Genomic DNA, 23,790 nt, shown 5'->3' with positions numbered 1-23,790 from the left:
CTTGGGCTAGTTAGACGCAATGAAGTAATATTTAACCAATATTCAAAATAATCTTTATTGTCATCAACTAATGCAGATGCAAAGAATCAATTGCATTGCTGGTTAACTTTTCCTTTATTCCTGGCACCGGGTTCTTTGAAAGTATTTGGGAACCAATTAGCATTGAATAGGAATGATACAAAGAGTAAAGTGCCAGTTTTGAAATCCAAGGTTAAGAGACTTGCCAGTGAGTGAGAGAGAGTCTGAAGATAAATTTGCCAAATCTGGAAACTGAGACGATCCATTAGATCTGCAAGTTTGTGGCCTCAACCGCATTCCACATCTCCTTAATTCTGTGTTTCCGCCCTGTTCTTTTATCCATCCGATCAGCTTCTGTGGTAGTTGGTGGACATGCATGCATCTCATTCCCTACCATCCAGCCAGAGCTTAAGAAGTTTTTTGGATGAGAAGCGAAATGTCTTCTACCCGAGAGACCACCTCCTGCCATTTACCTCCCAACGACCAATAAGATCACACAGGTTGGGCCTCCTCCTGGTGCCGTTGACCGGACAATGCCGGCTGGCGGCGCCCCGAGGGAGGGCCTTCTCTGTAGCTGCGCTGGCCTTATGGAACGAGCTACCCACAGAGATCCAGACCCTTACCACTCTCCCGGCCTTTCGTAAAGTGACCAAGACCTGGCTGTTCCGGCAGGCCTGGGGCTGTTGATTAAATAGCAATAGCAATAGCAGTTAGACTTATATACCGCTTCATAGGGCTTTCAGCCCTCTCTAAGCGGTTTACAGAGTCAGCATATCGCCCCCACAATCTGGGTCCTCATTTTACCCACCTCGGAAGGATGGAAGGCTGAGTCAACCCTGAGCCGGTGAGATTTGAACAGCTGAACTGCAGATAACAGTCAGCTGAAGTGGCCTGCAGTGCTGCATTTAACCACTGCGCCACCTCGGTTCTCAAAAATCCAGCCCCACGTGATTGGATGATTTTATTTTAAATAATTGTATTTTTAATAGTTTTATGTTTTTACTTTTGTTGTGAGCCGCCCAGAGTCCCTAGGGAGTGAGCGGCATACAAATCTTATTAAAGTTGCAAAGTTGCAAAGTCTTCAAAGAAAAAAACAGAAAATTTTTGAGATTTTTGAGAATCTCCATAGGTGTGGAGCTGCAGAGTTTTGAATGGAGTTTTGAATGGAAATGAAAATGATTTCTTGGTCTGGTTTAGAATTTTTGAGGTCGCCTATGTTATGCAAAAAGTGTTTTAAATGCACTGTGACTAAACTATAATTGGGAAAAATAGTTCTGCCAATGTGCATTTGTCTTTTGCTTCTTTGTTGTAACAAGAAGAATTACACTGTTTGCAATTTTTTAAAAACCAGGAAGGTGTGGAGTTTGGCACTAATTCTCACTTACCCACTGCATCGTTATATGACAAGCACAGCTCCAAATCAACATTACAGCCAGAGCAGACTGAAAAGTCCCCACCTAAAACTACGCGTTGTTCAGGTATAATTTTTATTTGCCCATTTTCCAATATGGGAGTAATAACAGTGATTTAAATTAGTAAGAATACCTAAGAATTGTGTCTTTCACTCAGTTAAATATCAAGGAGATGTTTTCATTGGTTTGCGTAGATCTTAGGTACATTAGCATATGCACAAAATAGCTCCTGAGAATCATTCCCTGGTTTTTAGATTATGCATGCTCATATAATAGGTGGCATTATTATAGAAAAGATACTTCACCATAAAGACATAATCCCTCTTGTTCACATTATTTACAAATAATGTGTGTGATTTAGAAACTTGCAGCCTAATAAATTGGCATGTTTAATTAATTAGCTCAATTAAACAGTGCTGCCACACTGTTGAGCATTAAAATATATTAAAATATATACCAGTAGTTGACGATAATTAGGTGTTTGCCACTTTTCCTTCTGTAGTGTCTTCCTTACTTGCTTGTAATTTTTAAACACAGGTGTGCAGTAATATATCAGCATCTTCTACAGCTAAAACATAATAAGAAGTCGTTATTGTAGTTAAGGCTATTATTCATTTATTTTCAAGTGTATAGAACCACTAGGCTGATAAGACTATAATGTTATGCTAAGTACACAAGCAAGAAAGGATATAAAAGAAAACCTGTCTTTATATGCTTAGCTTTTTTCTTGTACAATTAAACTTAATTTCCTATTCCTTTCTAGTCTTGGTTTATCTTTCCATTTAAACTAGAGACTGTGCTTGAAAGCTCTGTTTAATAAATGATGTGCCACTTATTTCAAGCTGGCCAGTGATGAAATTTATAGCATCTTTTTCTAATTTATGTTAAGAATGAACGGAGTTTTGAACGAATTAAAAGCCAATAGAGTTATTGCATGGAAGGAAGAGAAGGGAGTGTGCAAATGCCAGGTTTTATTTTGTCTGATTCCAGCTGATATATTTGAACCAGCCCATATATTACAAATAAGTAAAATGTCTAATCTTCAAAGGCAGGTTTGATCTCAGGTTATGTTGTACAATTCGCTTCATTTAACAAAGTTCCTCTTGTTGTCAGAGCTGCTATTTCTATTGAACTGCAGACAATTGCATGAGGAGAAATATAACGTTAAAAAAAAAAAACTACTTCAAATTCTCTTCTACAGCAAATGGATTGTCAATGACCCTGAAACGAAGTAATCGAGCAGCCTCAAAACCATTAATTCAGCCCAAGCCTCTGTTGGGAGCCTTCTGTGAAACTCAGCCTAGTCACCAGGCAAAAGCCATTGTCATTCCAGCTCTTCCCGCACTCCTGACCCTGCCTAAGCAGCAGCCAGTGGTTACAATTCAGCCAGCACCTCCAAAAGGTATATGGGTTAAGGTTGCAATGGGATCCATACCAGGTCTGTTGTCGGGATTTAGCCAGTGATGTTGAATGTGTAATATGCAGACACTGCAGTTGCCTAAGAGAGGATTGCTAAGTATTTTTTGGTTCCACCACAAAACCGTGAAGCCCTTATCCGCGCCGACATAAGTGCGGAGGGCAAATCCGCGCTGTTCGAAGCGCTAAGGAAAAACGCGACCCTACCGTGATGACATAATCGCAGAGGGCAAATCCGCGCCTTCCGAAGCGCTCAGCAAAATGCTTTTACTAGCATTCAAAAGCTAACCCTAACCCTAAACCTAAACCTAACCCTAAACATAACGCTAACCCTAACCCTAAACCTAACCCTAAACCTAACCCTAACCTAAACCTAAACCTAACCCTAAACTTAACCCTAAACCTAACCCTAAACCTAACCCTAACCTAACCCTAAACCTAACCTTAAACCTAACCCTAACCCTAACCCTAACCCTAACCCTAACCCTAACCCTAACCCTAACCCTTACCTTAACTTAAATCGGCTTTCTGTCGCCGCGCTGTTGTAAAGTGCCCTTCTGTCGCCGCGCTATTGTTGCCGTGGTGATGACGTCGCAGTGATGACGTCGCAGTTTTAGCAACGCGGTTTTGTCGGCGCGCTTTTGTCGTGCGCGCTTTTGTCGGGTCATGTGTGAGTTGTTGGTAGTGGGTAGCTTGGATTGATGCTGTAGATGTGGCCTCTGCCTAATCTGCTCTTTTAACTATATAATTCATGTGCCACGCATAGCAACCATTTGAAAATCTAATTACAGCCTCAAAAGTAGCAAGTGATATATGATATGCTTTAATGTATGGTATTTAAATAACGTTCGGAGACTACAGCTAGTCCAGAATGCAGCCGCGCGAACGATATTGGGTGTACTGAGATACACCCATATTACACCTGTCCTCCGCGAGCTGCACTGGCTGCCAATTGGTCTCCAGACGCAATTCAAGGTGTTGGTTATTACCTTTAAAGCCCTACATGGCTTAGGACCAGCCTATCTGCGAGACCACCTACTGCCATACACCTCCCAACGGCCGATAAGATCCCACAGGGTGGGCCTCCTTCAGATACCGTCAGCCGGTCAGTGTCGGCTGGCGGGGCCCCGGAGGAGAGCCTTCTCTGTGGCTGCTCCGACCCTGTGGAATCAGCTACCCCCAGAGGTCCTTACCCACTCTCATGGCCTTCAGGAAAGCCGTTAAAACCTGGCTGTTCCAGCAGGCCTGGGGCTGTTGACCTTAGTGTTAAGGTCCAGCCCCGATTAGAACGTATGTGTGTTGTGTATTTTAAACTATTTTTTATTTATTTTGTTTTTCTTTTTTTCTTCTTTCATTGTAAGCCGCCCGGAGTCCTCCGGGATTGGGCGGCCTATAAATTTAATAAATGAAATGAAGGAATCTTCAGTGTGCAAATGAAGCCTTTAGGTGTGACTAAAAGCAACATATTTGAATTCTTCAAAAATTACTGGATGCCTAGGATAGAAATGTTTTAGGCCTATATATGTTTCGCTCTATAAAGTAAAGCAATATTTTGTCTTCTTTGTACACAGCTATCATGAGGCAAAACATAGCATGCATTGGAATTAACATTTTTGATAAGCACCAAATCACTATACCAAAACGTTTTGTTCCTGTCTTAGGTCAGCCACTAATGCTTCCTCAGCCTGCTGTGGTTCACCTTCAGACGTCTGGAATCCTTCCGGCTTCAAATCCAGCCATTGCTGTTAGTGGTGGAGTAAAACCATTAACAGGTCACACCATTAGGGTTTTACCACAATCAGTAGGAAAGAGTTTGACCAGTGGGAACCTAACAGACGTTAAGCCGGTTCTTCACGCCACTTCCTCAAACACAAACATGGATGTAAGTTCTTCCCAGCTTCTGTTTATAATTAGCCCATCCACCTGGAAAGCTTATTCGCTGCAGATCTGCTTTCAGGCCCCCAAAAATATTTTAGCCACACACCACTGTTCTGTCCCCCCTTCTTCGCTCGTTAACAGACGACAGGCAGACAAACTTAAAAGGAAAGAACTTTATCAGTCCTCGGCTCTGACTGGCTGCGAGCCCAAAAATAAACATAAATAAAGTCTCTGACAAGAAGATAACAGAATGCAAAACAAAACTCTTACAAAGCAATTCACTTCTCCAAGTGTCTCCTTGAATCAGGGTTACAGAAAGCAAATCACTTCTCCAAGTGTCTCTCACAAACAAACCACGACCGATGATCAATGAATGTTGAATGAACGAATGAACGTTGACTCCTCCAACCAGGGCGTGGCACCCTCTGTCCTTTTATCCCCAGAAGACGCCCCTAACGAGCCCCAGCTGCATTGTTAATCTTGCATCCCGAAAAGACTCACAGAAGACTGCTGCTGAGTCACAACACACCACTAATGACGTAATTGGCAACATGCAGTGTCCAGAGAGGGATTTCATCTCCCAGCAATTTACATTTTTCTATGAGCTAGCAATCTTCTAGATTTCTCTACTAAAGAGTATATTGAAGAGAAGTAATATTTGCTGAAGGCAAGTGGTGACATTTGCAATTTTGCAATTTTTGCAATTTTAATAGATTTGTATGCCGCCCAAGCCCGAAGGACTCCCGGCGGCTTACATAAAAGCAATTTAAAAAATATTTTAAAAAAGATTAAAAGACACGACAGAGCGACTTAAAAACAGAAACACAACATGCACTCAGTTTTAATGGGGCTGAAGTTCAGTCAAGATCAACAGCCCCAGGCCTGCCGGAACAGCCAGGTCTTAACAGACTTACGGAAGGCCAAGAGAGTGGGAGGGTCCAGATCTCAGGGGGTAGATTTCAATTGGTGCTCCTTTGCCCTTTTTATTTCTGGTGGTAGAGATAGTTCCAGGGTTAGCCCCCGAGAGCGTTTGTGTGCATCCATGCACCCACATACTTACATATGGCTGACTGTATTCAGATAGTTAGTAAACTACATGTAAAAGCTGCCAGATAGACTGGACTGGACTGGACTAGAAATCCTGTTACATTAGTTTGGTGTGTTGGAAGGCTTTTATGTTTATTATTGTAGGGGGAATATTCAATCATACACTCTGAAGGAGTCAGATACCAGTTTGCCACTTTAACAGAAATTAAACTACTGATCAGCTCTGTTTTTACAACTTGGCATTATTTTCAGTATCAGATGGAGTGCCAAGGAAATGCCTTGTCAAACCATCTGGTGAGCATTGGGTCAGTGAAGCTGAAAAGAGTATAATTGGTGCAGTGGTTAAATGCAGCACTGCAGGCTACTTCAGCTGACTGCAGTTCTGCAGTTCGGCTGTTCAAATATCACCGGCTCAGGGTTGACTCAGCCTTCCATCCTTCCGAGGTGGGTAAAATGAGGACCCGGATTGTTGTTGGAGGCAATATGTTGACTCTGTAAACTGCTTAGAGAGGGCTGAAAGCCCTATGAAGCGGTATATAAGTCTAACTGCTATTGCTATTTTCCCCCCAACAGCTAAATCAACACTGTGCCTAACACATTATCAATACAAGCAAAATGTGTGCAAATTACTCCTGTTAAACAGGGTAAAAAACTCACTTCAGTACATCATCAGTGTAGAAACCAAAAATCTTTCTCAACTAATCCATGCATGAAGCAACCTCCAGTGGAACTATTGTATGTCTGGAAGGGGAGCGTTTAGCAACTCTGTAAAAGAGGAAGAGATGGTAGATTAAATAGGTTTATTGAGTGAATTCAGTGAGGCCCAGAGCTACTCACCCAGCCTTATCCTTTAACCTCTGTCCATTCCTGGGAGATTATTCTGGCATCACTACCACCATTTCAATACTTAGAATGGGGGAAAACTGGAATAATTGGAGCTGAATTTTATTAGCGTGGTGTGTTCAGGCTGCTTCCTAGGTATTTTTTAACAATGGTCCCATAATAAAATCTAATTTCTTCTGGTCCTATTGTGCAATGTCACATGGATATGAGAAATAGCTAGTTTGAAAATAATTTTAAAGATATCTAATTGCTTGATGAGACAAGATTGCAAGTTTGTAAAATAATCTTAAATCTGTTAAGTGTCTGGAAAAAGTACTGTCAAGTACTCTTTACAAGTAGTCCTCAACATATGACCATTTGTTTAGTAACTGAAGTTATGACAGCACTGCAGTGGTTACAACCATTTACAACTGCCCCTTGCACTTATGACTGTCACAGCATCTCTATGGTCATGTGGTCAAAAATCAGGTGCTTGTTACTTACAACAGTTTTAGCATCCTAGTGTCACATGATCACTATTTGCTATCTTCCCAGATGGCTTCTAATAAGAGAAGTCATGTTCACTTAACAGCTTGTGATTCACTTAATGGCCATGGTGATTGACTTAGCAAAAAAGGTCATAGAATTGTGTGAAACTCATTAAGTACAGTTATACTGACATTCTGGTCGCTATTGTGGTGATAAGTTGAGGACAACCTGAATATAGAATATCAGATTTCGAGAAAATTATATACATTCAAGTAACAAGAGAAACGGGATCTTCTGGAATTCTTTGGTGTACTTGTTTTTGTTCAATATAATGACATCCTTCCCTGCCCCCCTTTTAAAAGAAAACCCTGTATTGTTGTCAATTGCCCTGTGTTGCCTCTGTTCCGTGGTTCCACCACAAAACCGCGGTCGACTAAAGCGCGCTCGACGAAACCGCGTACCTGACGTCATCACAGCGCGACGAAAAAAGCACGCTGTGAGCGCTAAAGCTAAAATTAACCCCTAAACCTAACCCCCCGAAACCTAACCCTAAACCTAACCCTTAACCTAACCCTAAACCTAACCCTTAACCTAACGCTAAACCTAACGCTAACCCTTAACCTAATCCTAACCCTAACGCTTAACCTAACCCTAAACCTAACCCTAACCCTTAAGCTAACCCTAAACCTAAACCTAACCCTTACCTTAACGTGAATCGGCTTGCTTTCAAAGCGCTTTTTAAAGCGCCTTTTTTTCTCCGCGGTTGCTGTTGTCGTGCTGCTGATGACGTCAGCGACGCGCTTTAATCGGGCGCGCTTTAGTGGACCGCGGTTTTGTCGTGCCACGCTGTTCCGTTGCAAATTTTCTGAGCTTTAAACAGAGTTTTTTCCTGCATCATCTGTATTATTCCCAGATGAATGTTCTAAAACGGCAGCAGCGCATGATAAAAAACCGGGAATCTGCTTGTCAATCACGGAGGAAGAAAAAGGAATATATGCAGGGTTTGGAAACTAGACTGAAGGCTGCTTTGTTAGAAAATGATCATCTGAAAAGAGAGAATGGTTCACTGAAGAGACAGCTGGATGAGCTGGCAGTGGAGGTAAGGGCCTTAATTATGAACATTTTTATTTCAAGTTTCCCTTGCTTTACAGACCTGCAAATGTTGTAAATGTGAGGGCTGGTATCACCTTAGTAACTGCAAGCAGTCACTGAACGAATCAGTTACTAAATAGGAGTTACCTGTAGCTCTTAATAGTGTTGAACAAAATAATTTGAGCAATTCCTGCTACCCTTGTCATCCAATGCAGTGGTCTCCAACCTTGGCAACTTTAAGACTTGTGGACTTCAACTCCCAGAGTTCCTCAGCCAGCGTGCGCTGGCTGAGGAACTCTGGGAGTTGAAGTCCACAAGTCTTAAAGTTGCCAAGGTTGGAGACCACTGATCCAATTTGCTCAATCCTTACAACATTGATCAAGACACGTATGTTTTGTCATGGTGTTATAGGCATATAATTTCTCGTGTTTATTGAGCTCACAAATAACTTTTGCAATATTGGCAAAAGGATGAGATAAACAAACAACGGTAGATAGTATTATTATTAAGCAAGGCTGCTACCCCTTTATGGCCCCTTTCAATGTTGAAAGTGAAGTTAGTTGACCATTATTTTTTTTCCCCTTTAATTTTCCATTTTCTCTCTAGAATCAGAATCTCAAAGGCTCCCCTCCAAAAAGAAGAGCAATCTGTGTGATGGTGGTGTTTGCTTTTGTAATGCTGAATTATGATAGGCTAAGGTAAGGTTCATAGGGAAGAATGTATTTGGGGGTAGTTGAAAAATAAGCACAAAATATGAACTTACGATTTAATTCTCACTTCAGTAGTAGTTTCTTGGGATTAGCTGGTAAAATTCTAGATCAGTGTTTTTCAACCTTTTTGTGCAAAGGCACACTTTTTTCATGAAAAAAATCACGAGGCACACCACCATTAGAAAATGTTAAAAAAAATTAACTCTGTGCCTATATTGACTATATATAAAGTAATTTTCCCATGGCACACCTTACACTATGTGGTTGAAAAACACTGTTCTAGATTACACTGACTACTTACTGATCTCCCACTGGAAACTGCATCTGCAGGCAAGCGGAATGGCAATGATCTCAAGAGAGCCTTCTGGATACCGCATTAGAATCATCATCTACATAGTGATTCTATGATATACAGATAATATTTCTTGCATTTTTCAAATGTATTGTGTTCTGGTCTACAATATGACAAGATTGGGAATTGCAGGGTCTGAATCGAGCAAGGTTGGAAATACCATATTTTTCGGAGTATAAGACGCACCTTTCCCCCCCAAAGAGAGGGTGAAACTCTGGGTGCGTCTTATACTCCAAATGTAGTCACCTGGGTCGCCTGAAGAAGGGGAGGTGAAGCGGGCACTGCGCAGGAAGCGAGGCGTAAGACAAGGTGGCTCGCCACTCAGGCTCCCGCTTCTCCAGACAACCCAGTTGGTGGGCAGTTGGCGGTTGGGAAGAAAAAAAGTGTTTCAGGCGCTGGGCGATCCCTGCAGCCTGGAAGCGCCCGCCGCCTGAAACGCTCTTTTTCTTCCCCGATTGCAAAAATGAGGCTTACATTCCCCCTGGCCAGATCCATCTCCCGGGCCAGGAGTAGAAGCTGACTGCCCTCTGACTGGGTTGTATGGAGAAGGGGGAGGCCGAGCAGCGAGCCACCTTGCCTTACACCACTCACATAGCGCCCGCTTCACCTGCTCCTTCTCAGATGGTTCCAGGCAGCCGAGATCACCATGCTACCACCTGAAAATGCTCTTATTGTGCTCTCTGTCATGCAGTGCTTATTGCTACTGCTGCTATTGCGCCCAGCTATCGTATCTCTTTGCTGCATGACAGATCCGGGCAGATTTGGGGGGAACGGTGGGTGGAAGAGAACCAATCTCCTCTGCACGAAGGCTTTTCTCAGGATGCTAGATCTCCACTTTCTCTCTGGAAAAAGCTATTGGCATCATCAGGATTTTGGCTAGTGAGAGAAGCACAGCATGGAAAGGAAACTTCGGGATGTAGCAGGTGCTAGGCTCCAGGGAGACTCCCGACACAGTGCTCCCACATTCTGAAGTTTCCTTTCCATCATGCGGGAGTGACATGATAGCAGTGTTCCAATATCTCCCTCAAAGAAGAGGGAGTCAAGCTATTCTCCAAAGCACCTGAAGGCAGGACAAGAAGCAGTGGTTGGAAACTAATCAAGGAGAGAAGCAAACTAGAACTAAGGAGAAATTTTCTGACAGTTAGAACAATTAATCAGTGGAACGACTTGCCTCCAGAAGTTGGTAATGCTCCAACATTGGAAGTTTTAAGAAGATGTTGGATAACCATATATCTGAAATGGTATAGGGTTTCCTGCCTAAGCGGGGTTGGACTAGAAGACCTCCAAGGTATAGTATTAGTATTAGTATTTATTAAACTTGTATGCCGCCCTATTCCCGGAGGGACTCAGGGCGGCGAACAAACACATGGGGAAGGGGCAATACAGAAAACGAACAAGACAAAACAAAATACAAAGACAGATTAAAAACACAACAAACGCCGCAATTCAAGTGGGGCCGGGAACTCATCAGTCCCAGGTCTTCCTGAACAGCCAGGCCTTGACGGCTTTGCGGAAAGCCTGAAGGGTGGTGAGAGTCCGAATCTCCATGGGGAGATCGTTCCAGTGGGCCGGAGCAGCCACAGAAAAGGCCCTCCCCCGGGTGGTCGACAGTCAACACTGGCTAGCTGATGGTATCCGGAGGAGGCCTAATCTGTGGGATCTAATTGGTCGTACGGAGGTAATTGGCAGGAGGCGGTCTCTCAAGTACCCAGGTTCGATACCATGTAGGGCTTTAAAAGTAACGACTAGCACCTTGAAACGCGTCTGGAGTCCAATAGGCAGCCAGTGCAGCTCGCGGAGGATAGGTGTAACGTGGGTGTACCGAGGTGCACCCACAATCGCTCGCGCGGCTGCATTCTGGACAAGCTGAAGTCTCCGAATGCTCTTCAAGGGCTGCCCCATGTAGAGCGCATTACAGTAGTCCAGTCTTGAGGTCACAAGGGCGTGAGTGACTGTACTGAGAGCCTCACGGTTCAGGTAGGGACGCAATTGGTGCCTTCCAACTCTGTTATTCTGTTCTGTTTTGTTCTGTTCTGTGGTATTGTCCTTTTCAAGGCTTTTGTAGAAGGTTTGTCTAGAAAGGGAAAGATCTTTCTCCTGGCATTCGTCTGCCTCATCAGTTTTTCATTTATACCGCCAGCCCCAATTTCTAAACTTCCCAGCCCCAATTTCAGGATTGTTTTGTCCTTAGAAAACTTTTATAATTAACATGTGTTTAGGATGATATCATTGTTGGCGGGAGCAAAGCAGTTACTGTACAATTTAAATGAAAAATATCTGGTTTTTTTTTCTTACTTGAATAGAGCTTGTTTTTAGCCAGATGTAGAAATCATATCCAGTTCGGTTCCACCACAAAACCGCGGTAGACTAAAGCGCGCTCGACAAAAGCGCGTACGTGACGTCATCACAGCACGACGAAAACAGCACGCTGTGAGCAGTAAACTTAAAATTAAAGGGTAAATCTAAACCTAACCCCCCCAAACCTAACCCTAAACCTAACCCTAAGCCTAACCCTTAACCTAACCCTAAACCTAACCCTATACCTAACGCTAAACCTAACGCTAAACCTAACGCTAACCCTTAACCTAAACCTAAACCTAACCCTAACGCTTAACGTAACCCTAAACCTAACCCTAACCCTAAACCTAACCCTTACCTTTATGTGAATCGGCTTGCTTTAAAAGCGCTTTTTAAAGCGCCCTTTTTTCCCCGCGGTTGTATTTGTCGTGCTGCTGATGACGTCAGGTACGCGCTTTAATCGGGCGCGCTTTAGTGGACCGCGGTTTTGACGGGTCACGATCCAGTTCAGCTAGCTGGAAAGATAGCCTTCCAATTTGTCAAAATAATATGTGGCCCAGAGAAGGTAGAGTAGAACTAAGCACTGAATGATGTGAGGCAAACATGTATTTTGCTGATCCGGCTCCTTGCTGTGAGTTCTTCTCTTTCTCTTTCAATCTACTCACTCCAGTTTGTTGCTAAGCATGACTCAGTGAGCCCTATAGCTCAAAAGGAGCTGTGAAGTTGGCCCTTGATTTGCTGAATGCGACTTTCAGGAAGTCATTGTTATCTCTACTATGTGCCAATGTCGGTAGCAGTACAGTTGAACATACTTTTTTTAATGTGCAGTATCTGGGGAAAAATTGTCTCTGCTGCTGCTTCAAGTTTGGCTCAAAGTTAACTTCCATCTTTAGTATAATAGAAAGTTTCTTGCTGAAGAGACTACAATTCTCGTCAACTCTCTTATGTGGTGAATGAAGTCACTGACTAGGAATCTGGAATCCTGTCTGAGGTTCCTGCAAAAGTTTTCTTCCATTTCAAGAAGGACAACTAGGTTCTTGACCATATAAGAAATTATTTGTGAATAATTCCAACTACACTTTCTTTAAAGAACAATATTTTTTTCAACGTACTGGATTATTAAAATTAAGTGCAGGGTCTAATTAAAATAGAGGATAACGCACTATCTACACATAATAATTAAAGTGATGAATATCATCTTCATAGGTTACAAGAACAATTGCTTGCTTTGTTGAGTTAGTATTTCACATTGGATATGAATTTTGTAAATCTAGTTACCGTACCATACCATACCGGACCACACCATACCAGTGAAGTGCGGTGAGGTTTATGGCTGGTGAGGCAGCAATTTTTTTAGACTTGTGGACTTCAACTCCCAGAATTCCACAGCCAGGCATGCTCAGTTCCGATTTAAAGTGACAACATTTGTTTTTCTCCTTTGCTAAATAAGTTTCCTTCTTTCTTTTTCTTTTTCTTCTCCCTTCCCCTCCTTCCTCCCTCTCTCCCTCCCTCTCCCTCTCTCAAACACACACACACACACACACACACACACACACACACAGTTGCACCAGGAGGATGAAGTTTGAATTCTTCCCCCTCCCTCCGACCCACACGTACCTTTTCCAGCTGTTTCAGAGAGGATTTCAACTCTGCTCTTGCCTGTCATCATGAAAAGAAAAAAAATGTAAAAGGAAAAAGGCAAGAGCTGAGGTCAGGCTGGGCTAGTTGCTGCCAGAGTCACCGTGGATGACTCTGCTTAACTGTTTAAAAAAGCCTCTAAAAAAGCGCCCTCTACAGGAGGAGGCAGGAGAAGACGTGCCTCATCTACGGCAGGAATTTTTTTACTTTTAACCCTTGCTTAACTCTGCTCGAGTAATCATAAAAAGTCAGACTAGATGAGGCACATTGTTCTCCTGCTGCCTCCTGTAGAGGACGCTTTTTAGAGGCTTTTTTAAACAGTTAAGTACTAAGCCGTGTGCTTATGTGTGCGTTGGAAAATGAACCTTCAGCCCAGTCTGAGATCCTGAGTGGGACAGGTTTTCATTGAGGATATCCCTGTACTGTGCTCCATTCAACTTTTTCTCAACCCTGACCAGTCTTCCAATCCCTGCTGCTGTAAAACACCCCCACAACATGATGCTGCCACCACCATGCTTCACTGTTGGGATGATATTGGGCAGGTGATGGGCAGTGCCTGTTTCCTCCAGATATAACATTTAGAATTGAGTCCAGACAGTTCAATCTTGGTTTCATTGGACCAGAAAATCTTGTTCCCCAGTCTGAGAGTCCTTCAGGTCCTTTTTTTTGCAACTCCAAGTGGGCTTTCATGTGTTTTGCATTGAGGAGACTCTTCCATTTAGCCACTCTGCCATAAAGACCAGATCAGTGGAGGGCCCTGCAGTGATGGTTGTCCTTCTGGAACTTTGTCCTATCTGCATACAAGACCTTTCTTCTCTCCCGATTGCTCAGTTTTACCAGACAACCAACTCTTGGAAGAGTCCTGGTTATGCCAAACTTATTTAATTTGAGAATTACAGAGGCCACTGTGCTCTTAGGAACTTTCAGTGCAGCAGAAATTTTATTGTAGCCTTCCCCAGATCTATGCTCTACATGGCATCGGACCTGGGTACTTGAGAGACCACCTCCTGCCGATTACCTCCCTCAGACCGATAAGATCTCACAGGTTAGGTCTCCTCTGGATTCCATCTGCCAGCCAATGTCGGCTGGCGACTCCCCGGGAGAGAGCCTTCTCTGTTGCAGCTCCAGCTCTCTGGAATGACCTCCCCGTCGAGATCCGGACCCTTACTACCCTCCCGGCCTTCCGCAAAGCCACCAAGTCCTGGCTGCTCCAGCAGGCCGGGGGGCTTGTGAAACATCCAGCCTCATGGAAATTGTGAATGTTGCGTCTTTTTTAAAGTGTTGTCTTGTCTATTTATCCCCTTTCCCTTGTCTGTTATGAGCCGCCCGGAGTCCTTCGGGAGTGGGTGGCATACAAGACAAATGAAATTAAATGAAATGTGCCTTGCAATAATCCCGTCTCTGAACTGTGCAGGCAGTCTTTTGGCTTAGCTTTTGTCAGCTGTGAGGCTTTATATACAGAGGTGTGTGCCTTTCCAAGTCATGTCCAATCAATTTAATTTACCACAGGTTGCCTCTAGGTGGGTCCAAAAACATAGCAGCCTACTTGTTAACAGAAAAGCGCCACTGTTCGCACATAACTCCAGGGCTTTGAGTGGCTAACCAATAGGCTTCTGAGTAGAATTAAAAGTGTAGGCATATGATTGGTACCCCGGTACCTTAAGGACCACCCATTTGAAGTGGATCTCACCTGACCAGTACATAAACCTCACATTTTGGTTTTTCATACGCACCACTATGAATTTATAGCAATAGCAATAGCAGTTAGACTTATATACCGCTTCATAGGGCTTTCAGCCCTCTCTAAGCGGTTTTACAGAGTCAGCATATTGCCCCCCCAACAATCCAGGTCCTCATTTTACCCACCTCGGAAGGATGGAAGGCTGAGTCAACCCTGAGCCGGTGAGATTTGAACAGCCGAACTGCAGTCAGCTGAAGTAGCCTGCAGTGCTGCATTTAACCACTGCGCCACCCCGGCTCTCCTTATGTAGGATGTGACATGAAGATGTGCTGAATTTAAACTACTGTGTCTCTTTCTTTCAGTGGGTTTGAATGGGGACCTGATTCTGCTGAACATCCTGCCAGCACTGGCTACCAAAATCGACATCTTCTTGAATTTTCTGCAAGCAGGCCCCAGGAAACAGATGGCAAGAATAATGACGGGTATGCATAAAACGTTACACTTTAGTGTCTTCCAGTTTGCAATATTCTACATATGCAAATGTAACAAATGGCTAATGTGTTGCTTATTTCTACTTGGGGCTGTCCCTCTACATGGGGCTGCCCCTGAAGAGTGTTTGAAGACTACAGTTGGTCCAGAATGCAGCCGCGTGAGCGATACTGGGTGTACCTAGATACACCCATGTTACACTCATCCTCCGTGAGTTGCACTGGCTCCCTATTGGTCTCCGACGCGCTTCAAGATGCTAGTCGTTACTTTTAAAGCCCTACATGGTTTAGGACCTGGCTACCTGAGAGACCGCCTCCTGCCACATACCTCCCAACGACCAACTAGATCTCACAGGTTGGGCCTCCTCCGGGTGCCGTCAACTGGACAATGCCGGCTGGCGGCCCCCAGGGGGAGGGCCTTCTCTGTAGCTGCACCGGCCCTGTGGAACCGGCCCGTAGAGATCCGGACCCTTACCACTCTCCCGGCCTTCCGAAAAGCCACCAAGACCTGGCTGTTCCGGCAGGCCTAGGGCTGTTGATCAATGTCCAGCCCCTCTTGGACAGAATGGATGGTGTGCAATTTTAACAACTGTATTTTTTACCTTTAATTTTTTTAATGCTTTTATCTTGTCTGTAAGCCGCCCAGAGTCCCAAGGGAGTGGGTGGCATACAAATTTTATTAAATTTCAAAATTTTAATATTACTTAAGGCCCCATAACTGGTTTTTTTTTAAATGATACGAAGCTATTTTGATCTGCTAACATTCCTCTCTGTCTCTGGTGCCTATATTATGTCTCAGAAATATTAAAAAGTAACAAGACATGATTTCCCAAGTATTCCCGAGGCTATCAGTACTATGTGCCTTATCCCAAAGTCTGATCTTACAAGATGGGGAATATTTGTGCTGCTGTGAAATTCCTGTTCTCACCACTTAACAGAGAAGTGCTGTGTTTTCCAAGCAGAATTGATATCCTGCATTAAACTGATCTTGCCATAGTTCTGTATGTATTTGTGAGATCTAAGATATGTGTTAAGAACCTTCAGCTGCTGCAAAACGCTTCAAGTTTTAACAGGAAATGCTCAAGACATATTTTAAAAATAAAATGAAGTTGCATATTATTTGATATGGTCTTAATGGTTTCACTGAGCATCAGAACTTACTGCTATCCAGAGGAAAAGATAAAAGGGGAGAGTGTTTTGGTTAATACAGGTAGTCCTCAACTTACAACCACAATTGAGCCCAAAACATCTGTTGTTAAGTAAGACATTTGTTAAGTTAGTTCGCCCTATTTTATAACCTTTCTTGCCACAGTTGTTAAGTGAATCACTGCAGTTGATAAGTTATCAACTTAACTTATCAACGTATTCACAGTTGTTAAGTGAATTTGGATTTACCATTTATTTATTTGTTTGTTTGTTTGTTTATTTATTTATTTATTTATTAGACTTATATACCGTTTCATAGGACTTTCAGCCCTCTCTAAGCGGTTTACAATTTTTTTAGCAAATTGAGTCAGCAACTTGCCCCTACAATCCGGGTCCTCATTTCACCCACCTCGGAAAGATGGAAGGCTGAGTCAACCTTGAGCCGGTGAGATTTGAACTGCTGAACTGCAGATCACAGTCATCTAAAGTGGCCTGCAATACTGCACCCTAACCACTGCGCCACCTCGAACTTGTCAGAAGGTCACCAAAGTTGATCACACGACCTGGGACACCGCCACAGTCATAAATATGAGCCAGTTGCCAAGCATCTGAATTTTGATCACATGGTCATGGGGATGCTGCAAAGGTCATAACTGAAAAACAGTCGTAAGTCACATTTGTTAGTGCTGTGATAACTTTGATCAGTTACTAAATGAACGGTTGTAAGTCAAGGAATACCTGTCTTTTGTCAGGGAGCTGAAAGCTAGTTTATAGGTATAAAAACTATCATTCAATTATTCAACTTTGGTGTAAAGTTGAGCTTCGGATTCTGTGCTTTTCCAATTATTGTTGGGCTACAATCATAGAAGTGGTCAATAGAAAAGTACCAGCCATTTCAGGAAGGCCTCCTCTTCCACACTCTAATGCTTTCTTCTGATTAAGAGCCGAGGTGGCGCAGTGGTTAGGGTGCAGTACTGCAGGCCACTTCAGCTGACTGTTATCTGCAGTTCAGCGGTTCTAATCTCACCGGCTCAAGGATGACTCAACTTTCCATCCTTTCTAAGTGGGTGAAATGAGGACCCAGACTGGGGGGCGATATGCTGACTCTGTAAATTGCTCAGAGAGGGCTGAAAGCCCTATGAAGCGGTATAAAAGTCTAACTGCTATTGCTATTGCAAAAGGACAAATATATTTCAGCAGAAATCTCTTCTAGTTTTAATTCACGTGTGACTTAGAAACATTTGTGTCTCAGCATCTTGCTGTCTCCCTCAATTTTTATGCAACAACTTTGTTTTTCCCAGATGGATCAGTCTAACATTATCGGAAACCTGAAATCTTCTGAGATGTAGGCTTTTCCCATTCCAAATAGGCCTGTTCTGAAGCATTTTGTTCAAATAGCCAAATTTTTTAAAAGGGCATTCAAACTGCTTGGAACCTTTGTCTGGAAAATAATCTTTATTATTTTCTTTGGACATAGCAAGCATTCTATGTAGTGAACTTGGAAAAGCATTGGGAGTTTTCTTTCTGCGCCGAGACAGATCCGTATCAATTTGTAGCCTGGAAAACAGTTCATTCTTTGGTGTTTAGAACCAGACCTTCTCAGGGCAAGTCTGGGTTTATTGGCCTACGCTTTTGGAATGGGAATTGATTTTACTTTTATTTTAATATGCTTTTTCTCTGTTGGTAGAGCTAACACAGAGTTTAAGCTGAATATGGACCAAAAGCCAATGGAAAATCCTGCTCTTGCTTGCCAAGGGAATAAGGCATGCCGAATGTAGAAGCATTTTATTGTTTGTTTCCCCAGAGCTTTCCCTTTCTCTGCCTGAGCAAATTGTTCTAAGCCAGTGTTTCTCAACCTTGACAACTTGAAGCCAGCATTCGCTGGCTGGGGAATTCTGGGAGTTGAAGTCCGGACATCTTCAAGTTGCCAAGGTTGAGAAACACTGTTCTAAGCAGTTCAGTAGACTAGGCCCCAGGGTTGGAGGATCATGATTTTTCTGTAACATGCCGAGAGTGGAGAAAAACAGTATTGTTTAATTGTTTAACTGACCTTAATTAAATGAGGAAAGAAATTCTCCTCCTGGAAAGTGAATCTATGCTGAATTGCTAAGGAATGCTCAGAGAATGGTTTGAAACAAAGGGTTTCCTCTTCCTATTATACTACTTCACAGAGAGTGATAATCCAGTAGCATTAATGCTACAGAGGATCAACACTGGATAGCAGTGGGGAAAACAAGATGAAGTCTGTTCATAAGAAATTACATTGTGAAACTTGGGCTTCATATTTACAAAAATAAAAAGACCCAGGAAAACCTCTTGCAGGAGGGTTCCACCACAAATGCGCGCACAACAAAAGCGCGCCTGACTAAACCGTGGTGACAAAACCGCGCGACAAATGAGCGACGAATTAGCCCTAAAGCGCGGCGACAAAAGCGTGCCGACAGAAGCGCGCTGTAACGTAACCCTAAACCTAACCCTAAACCTAACCCTAAACCTAACCCTAAACCTAACCCTAAACCTTACCTTAAATTAAATCGCGCTTCTGTCGGCGCGCTGTTGTCGGCGCGCTGTTGTCGGTGCGCTTTTGACATCGCGGTTTTAGCGCCGCGGTGTTGTCGGTGCGCTTATGACGTTCGCGCTTTTGTCGGGTCACGTTGCAGGAGGAGCGCTCTGCTATTTGTAACGTGGAAAGCTGTATTTGAACTTTTAGTGACAATTTGGAAGTACACCTCAAAGCATAGTTGGCCTGAGATAAAAACAAAATCTTTCATTTTAAGCCACATTTCAATAAAATTAAATTAATTAGTTCATGTATTAAATCATTTTAACTTTATTACATTAAACATTTGAAAGTACTTTTTGGAAAGAAGTTTGCCGGATTGGAAATTGTGCGCTATTCTATTATAATACAGATTAAAAAAAATACAAAGGAAATGTGTCACAACAGCCATACAAGTAGCATTTACTAGAGAAGGAATATATAAGGAAGTAGTAACATCACCTCATTCTCTTTTGGAAAATGAAGAAATGATTGGGGGGGGGGAAGGAAAAACAACAAAAAAGCATGCAAATAACTATTTGAATGTTCCAAAATGCCACCATCAAATATTTAATGTTGGTTAAGATCTTAATCCAAAACTTTTTAAACTGTACATTTCCCTTCCTGGCGTGACCCGTCAAAACCGCGCTAGAGTAAACCGCGCCCGATTAAACCGCGTCGCTGACATCATCAACAGGGTGACAACAGCCAGGGCGGAGAAAGAAGGGCGCTTTAAATAGCGCTTTGAAAGCAAGCCGATTCAACTTAAGGTAAGGGTTAGGTTTAGGGTTAGGTTAAGGGTTAGGGTTAGGTTTAGGGTTAGGTTAAGAGTTAGGGTTAGGTTAAGGGTTAGGATTAGGTTTAGGGTTAGGTTCAGGGTTAGCTTTAGGGTTAGGTTAAGGGTTAGGGTTAGGTTTAGGGTTAGGTTAAGAGTTAGGGTTATGTTAAGGGTTAGGATTAGGTTTAGGGTTAGCTTTAGGGTTAGGTTAAGGGTTAGGGTTAGGTTTAGGGTTAGGTTAAGGGTTAGGTTTAGGGTTAGGTTTAGGGTTAGGTTTAGGGGGGTTAGGTTTAGGTTTAGGGGTTAATTTTAGGTTTAGGATTTACAGCGTGCTTCTGTCTCCGTGCTGTTGTCGCCCTGTTGATGACGTCAGCGACGCGGTTTAGTCGGGCGCGGTTTAGTCGAGCGCGGTTTAGTCGAGCGCGGTTTTGTGGTGGAACCCCCTTCCTGGTGCCTCTCAGTGCTATAGAGAGAGCGCATGTAGCTTGGGTTCTTGGCATTCTTTTAAGTTTGATTGTTTTGCAGACATTTCATTATCTGTTAGCTCTTGTGATGATGATGTTACCTAGGCTGGTTATGGAATAACTGCCCCCGAGCTCAGAGAGCATCAAGAACATAATAGCCTTGTTGATTTCAGGCAATTCAGGTAGTCCTTGACTTATAACCATTCATTTAGTGACTATTCAAAGTTACAACAGCACTGAAAAAGGTGGATTATCGTTTTTCACACTTATGATTCTTGCAGCATCCCTGTGGTTACGTGATCAAAATTCAGCAGCTGGTTCATTTATGACTGTTGCAGTGTCCTTGGGTCCTTTCTTCACCTTTTGTGACCTTCTGTTAAACAAAATCACTGGGGAAGCCAGATTCACTTAGCAACCTTGTTACTAACTTAACAACTATGATTCATTTAAAGACTGTGGCAAAAAATAGGGCAACTGTTGTAAAATGGGACAAAAAATCACTTAACCACTGTCTTGCTTAACAACAGACATTTTGGACTGAGTTGTTGTAAGTCGATGACTCCTGTATATACCCCAGAGATGCCAGTGTGACACTAGAGTGCAAATTCTACTTGCAGCTCAGAAGAAGATCCTTCCTGTGGGTGGCTACATGAACATTTCTAGAAGAATAACTCTTCTGATCCTTACATTTTTAAGTGTGCCTGTGGTTGCTGTCTGGTCCTTCAATTGCCTAGAATGATTGTTTGCAAATGTTCTTGTTGGCTTGTTGCAGAAATGTACTTTAGGCATTAAGTAAATGTGCCCTTAATCATCTTCTGATTGAAATTTGCCCTTTTCAGCTAATAGGTGATTCAAATTTAACAGAGTCTTTCATTTCCAAGATAGCTGCAGATGTGCCAAAAGCATAAAGAGCTGTAAATGTTTTGAAAGCAGGCGGTAAAATGAGGTTGTTTGTAATGTCTTTACAATTAAAATTCTGCATCGTAAACTATGCCCAGGCATGAGCGTTGAAAGAAAGCCAATATTGTTTGTGTTTGAACTTTCTGAAACAAGGGTCTTTTGGGGTAGAAGAATAGAATTTCCCATTCTGTCTTCCTCACACATGTAATATCAGCTTACTTCATCGCTAAAATTGTAATATTTTGGTTCATTTGATTTGACTTACTCCCTGGCCTACATCTTAGATTCCAGGTGCTGCTTAGTACTTCACCAACATACACTCTTCTGTTTAGAATAGCCAGCTCACTCTTCTGCTAATGCCTCATCTGTTTTGCATCTTTCTCTTCTTCTTTCTGAGCTTGATTCTGAGAGCTCATATTGCACTGCTGTGATGTGTTTCTTTTACACCCACTGCCTCATTCTTTTCTTGACTATCTTCCACTTAATCCCAGCTCTGATTCACCCATGTTCTGTTTGACTGAGCCTGCCCTTCCTAACGTTCCAAGAATTCTTGTGTGGTCATACACGTGGCTGATTCTCAGTCCAATTTTTTTTATTTTTTTTAGCCAGGCATTGTTCTTTTCTTGTCTTGCTCTCCCTTTGGAGCTTTTGCATCCTTACAGATTTATAACAGACATCTTGTTATTCTCAGCTATTTCAGACTTGTATACCGGCTTCTGGTAAACTGTAGGAATTGCCTTTGCCTTGCTGTAGCTCATACTTCTTTCTTCCAAACTTGTCACTTTTCAGGTAACAGTGAAAAACATTTCCAAATCTATTTTTCAGCTGTTGTTTTGACAGTTTCAAATGCTGGATTCTTGAAATAGAGATAACTGTAGGATTTTCAGCTGCAAGGGTTTGTGCAGTGAACATAGACACCAGTGGTGGGTTTCAAAATTTTTTAGAACCTCTTCTGTAGGTGTGGCCTGCTTTGTGGGAGTGGCTTGCCGGCCATGTAACTGGGTGGGAGTGACTTGGCAGTCATGTGACCGTGTGGGAGTGGCCAACTTGTAAAAAGAGGTGAACCTCACTTAACAACGCTCTTGCTTAGCAACCAAAATGTTGGCTCAGAAACTCTGGCATTTGAAACACGCAAGTCTTAAAGCTGTCAAGTCACAAGACCCTTGCACCCCTAACCCTTTAGGAAAAAAAACCCAGGGGTGTTCAAACTTGACAGCTTTAAGACTTGTGGACTTCAACTCCCAGAATTCCTCCTCTCGCTCTTCATCTTGATGATGTGCGGATGGGGTGGGTGGATGGGAGCTGGAACTGGTTCTAAACGGCACTGTAGATTTGTGGAACCTCTTCTATAGAAGAGGTTAGAACTGGCAGGAACCCACCCCTGATAGACACATACTTTGCATAATCATAGTGTTAGAAATGGGCTCAGATGTCTTCTTCTCCAACAATGTAGAATCTATTAGAACATCTCTGACAGACAATCATTAAGGCTCTATTTGAAGATCTCGAGTGAAGAACTCTGCACTTTGTTCAGCATCCTGTTTTACTGGCTGATACCTCATATATTCCTGAAGTTGTAACCTAAATCTACTTCCTTAGATGTTTTTTAACCAATTGATTCTGGGCCTGCCTCCTGCGGAAATAAAGAATAAGTTCACTCCTTCTGTGTGACTGTCCTTCAGGTATTTGAAGACTGCTGTGATCTGGATCCTATGCTCCTGTTAATGCGTCCCAAGATATCATTTACTTTTTTAACAGTTGTAACACATTGCTATTTCATATTTAACTTGTGAGTGTACCAGGGGTGGGTTTGTCCTGGTTCGCACCGGTACGCCAGAACCGGTTCGTGAAATTTAGTGTATCTTTTGGAACCTGTTCCAAAAGGAAGGAAGGAAGGAAGGAAGGAAGGAAGGAAGGAAGGAAGGAAGGAAGGAAGGAAGGAAGGGGGAGAGATACACACAGGAAAGGAAGAGATACACACAAGGAAGGAAGGAAGGAAGGAAGGAAGGAAGGAAGGAAGGAAGGAAGGAAGGAGAGTGAGAGAAAAAAGAGAGAGACAAAGATAGAAAGAGAAAGAAAAATAAAAAATAAAAAGGCAGTGGGAGAGAGAGAAGAAAGAAAGAAAGGGGGAGAGAGACAAAAGGAAGGAAGGAAGGAAAGAAAGAAAGAAAGAGTGAGAGCGAGAGAGAAAGAAAGTAAAAGAAAGAGAACTTATTATCACAATTGAGCTCAAAATTTTGGTTGTTAAGCAAGAGCATTGTTAAGTGAGTTTCACCCCATTTTCCAAGTTGGCCACACCCACCTGGTCACACACCCACCAAGCCATGCCCACCCAGTCACATGACCACCAAGCCACTCCCACAAAACAGGCCACACCTACAGAATAGATTCTAAAAATTTTGAAACCCAAAGGTATGCCGAATGTTTTCATATATACTATTGCCAAGATAGGCCTTCCCCATCTTACATGTGTTCCTTTTCAATCCAGATGCAGAATTGTATCCTCCTCCCTGTTGAAATCCATCCTATTTTTTTCAGGCCAATTCTTTATTTCATTTTTCTAAACTTCTGTCTTTTATCAACAATACTGCTCCCATCCCAGTTTGTGTAATTTCCAAACTT

The 23,790-nt window shown here is 42.8% G+C and overlaps 1 protein-coding gene across 2 annotated transcripts in view; it reads left to right on the top strand.

Annotated features, from left to right (window-relative positions):
- Positions 1-23,790, top strand: part of ATF6 (activating transcription factor 6) — a 97,696-nt gene that overhangs the window by 13,010 nt on the left and 60,896 nt on the right. For both annotated transcript variants that reach the window (XM_087726711.1, XM_087726710.1), the window contains exons 5-10: positions 1,370-1,496; positions 2,632-2,832; positions 4,508-4,728; positions 7,996-8,181; positions 8,781-8,872; positions 15,216-15,335. In XM_087726711.1, coding sequence (XP_087582837.1) covers positions 1,370-1,496; positions 2,632-2,832; positions 4,508-4,728; positions 7,996-8,181; positions 8,781-8,872; positions 15,216-15,335 — 947 coding nt within the window. The remainder of the gene's footprint in view (positions 1-1,369; positions 1,497-2,631; positions 2,833-4,507; positions 4,729-7,995; positions 8,182-8,780; positions 8,873-15,215; positions 15,336-23,790) is intronic.

The sequence above is a fragment of the Thamnophis sirtalis genome, unplaced genomic scaffold, assembly GCF_051295495.1.
Source record: "Thamnophis sirtalis isolate CommonGarterSnake01/CBP01778 unplaced genomic scaffold, rThaSir2_p1.2 scaffold_12, whole genome shotgun sequence".
NCBI lineage: Eukaryota > Metazoa > Chordata > Lepidosauria > Squamata > Natricidae > Thamnophis > Thamnophis sirtalis.
This window is presented reverse-complemented; position numbering and strand designations above follow the sequence as displayed.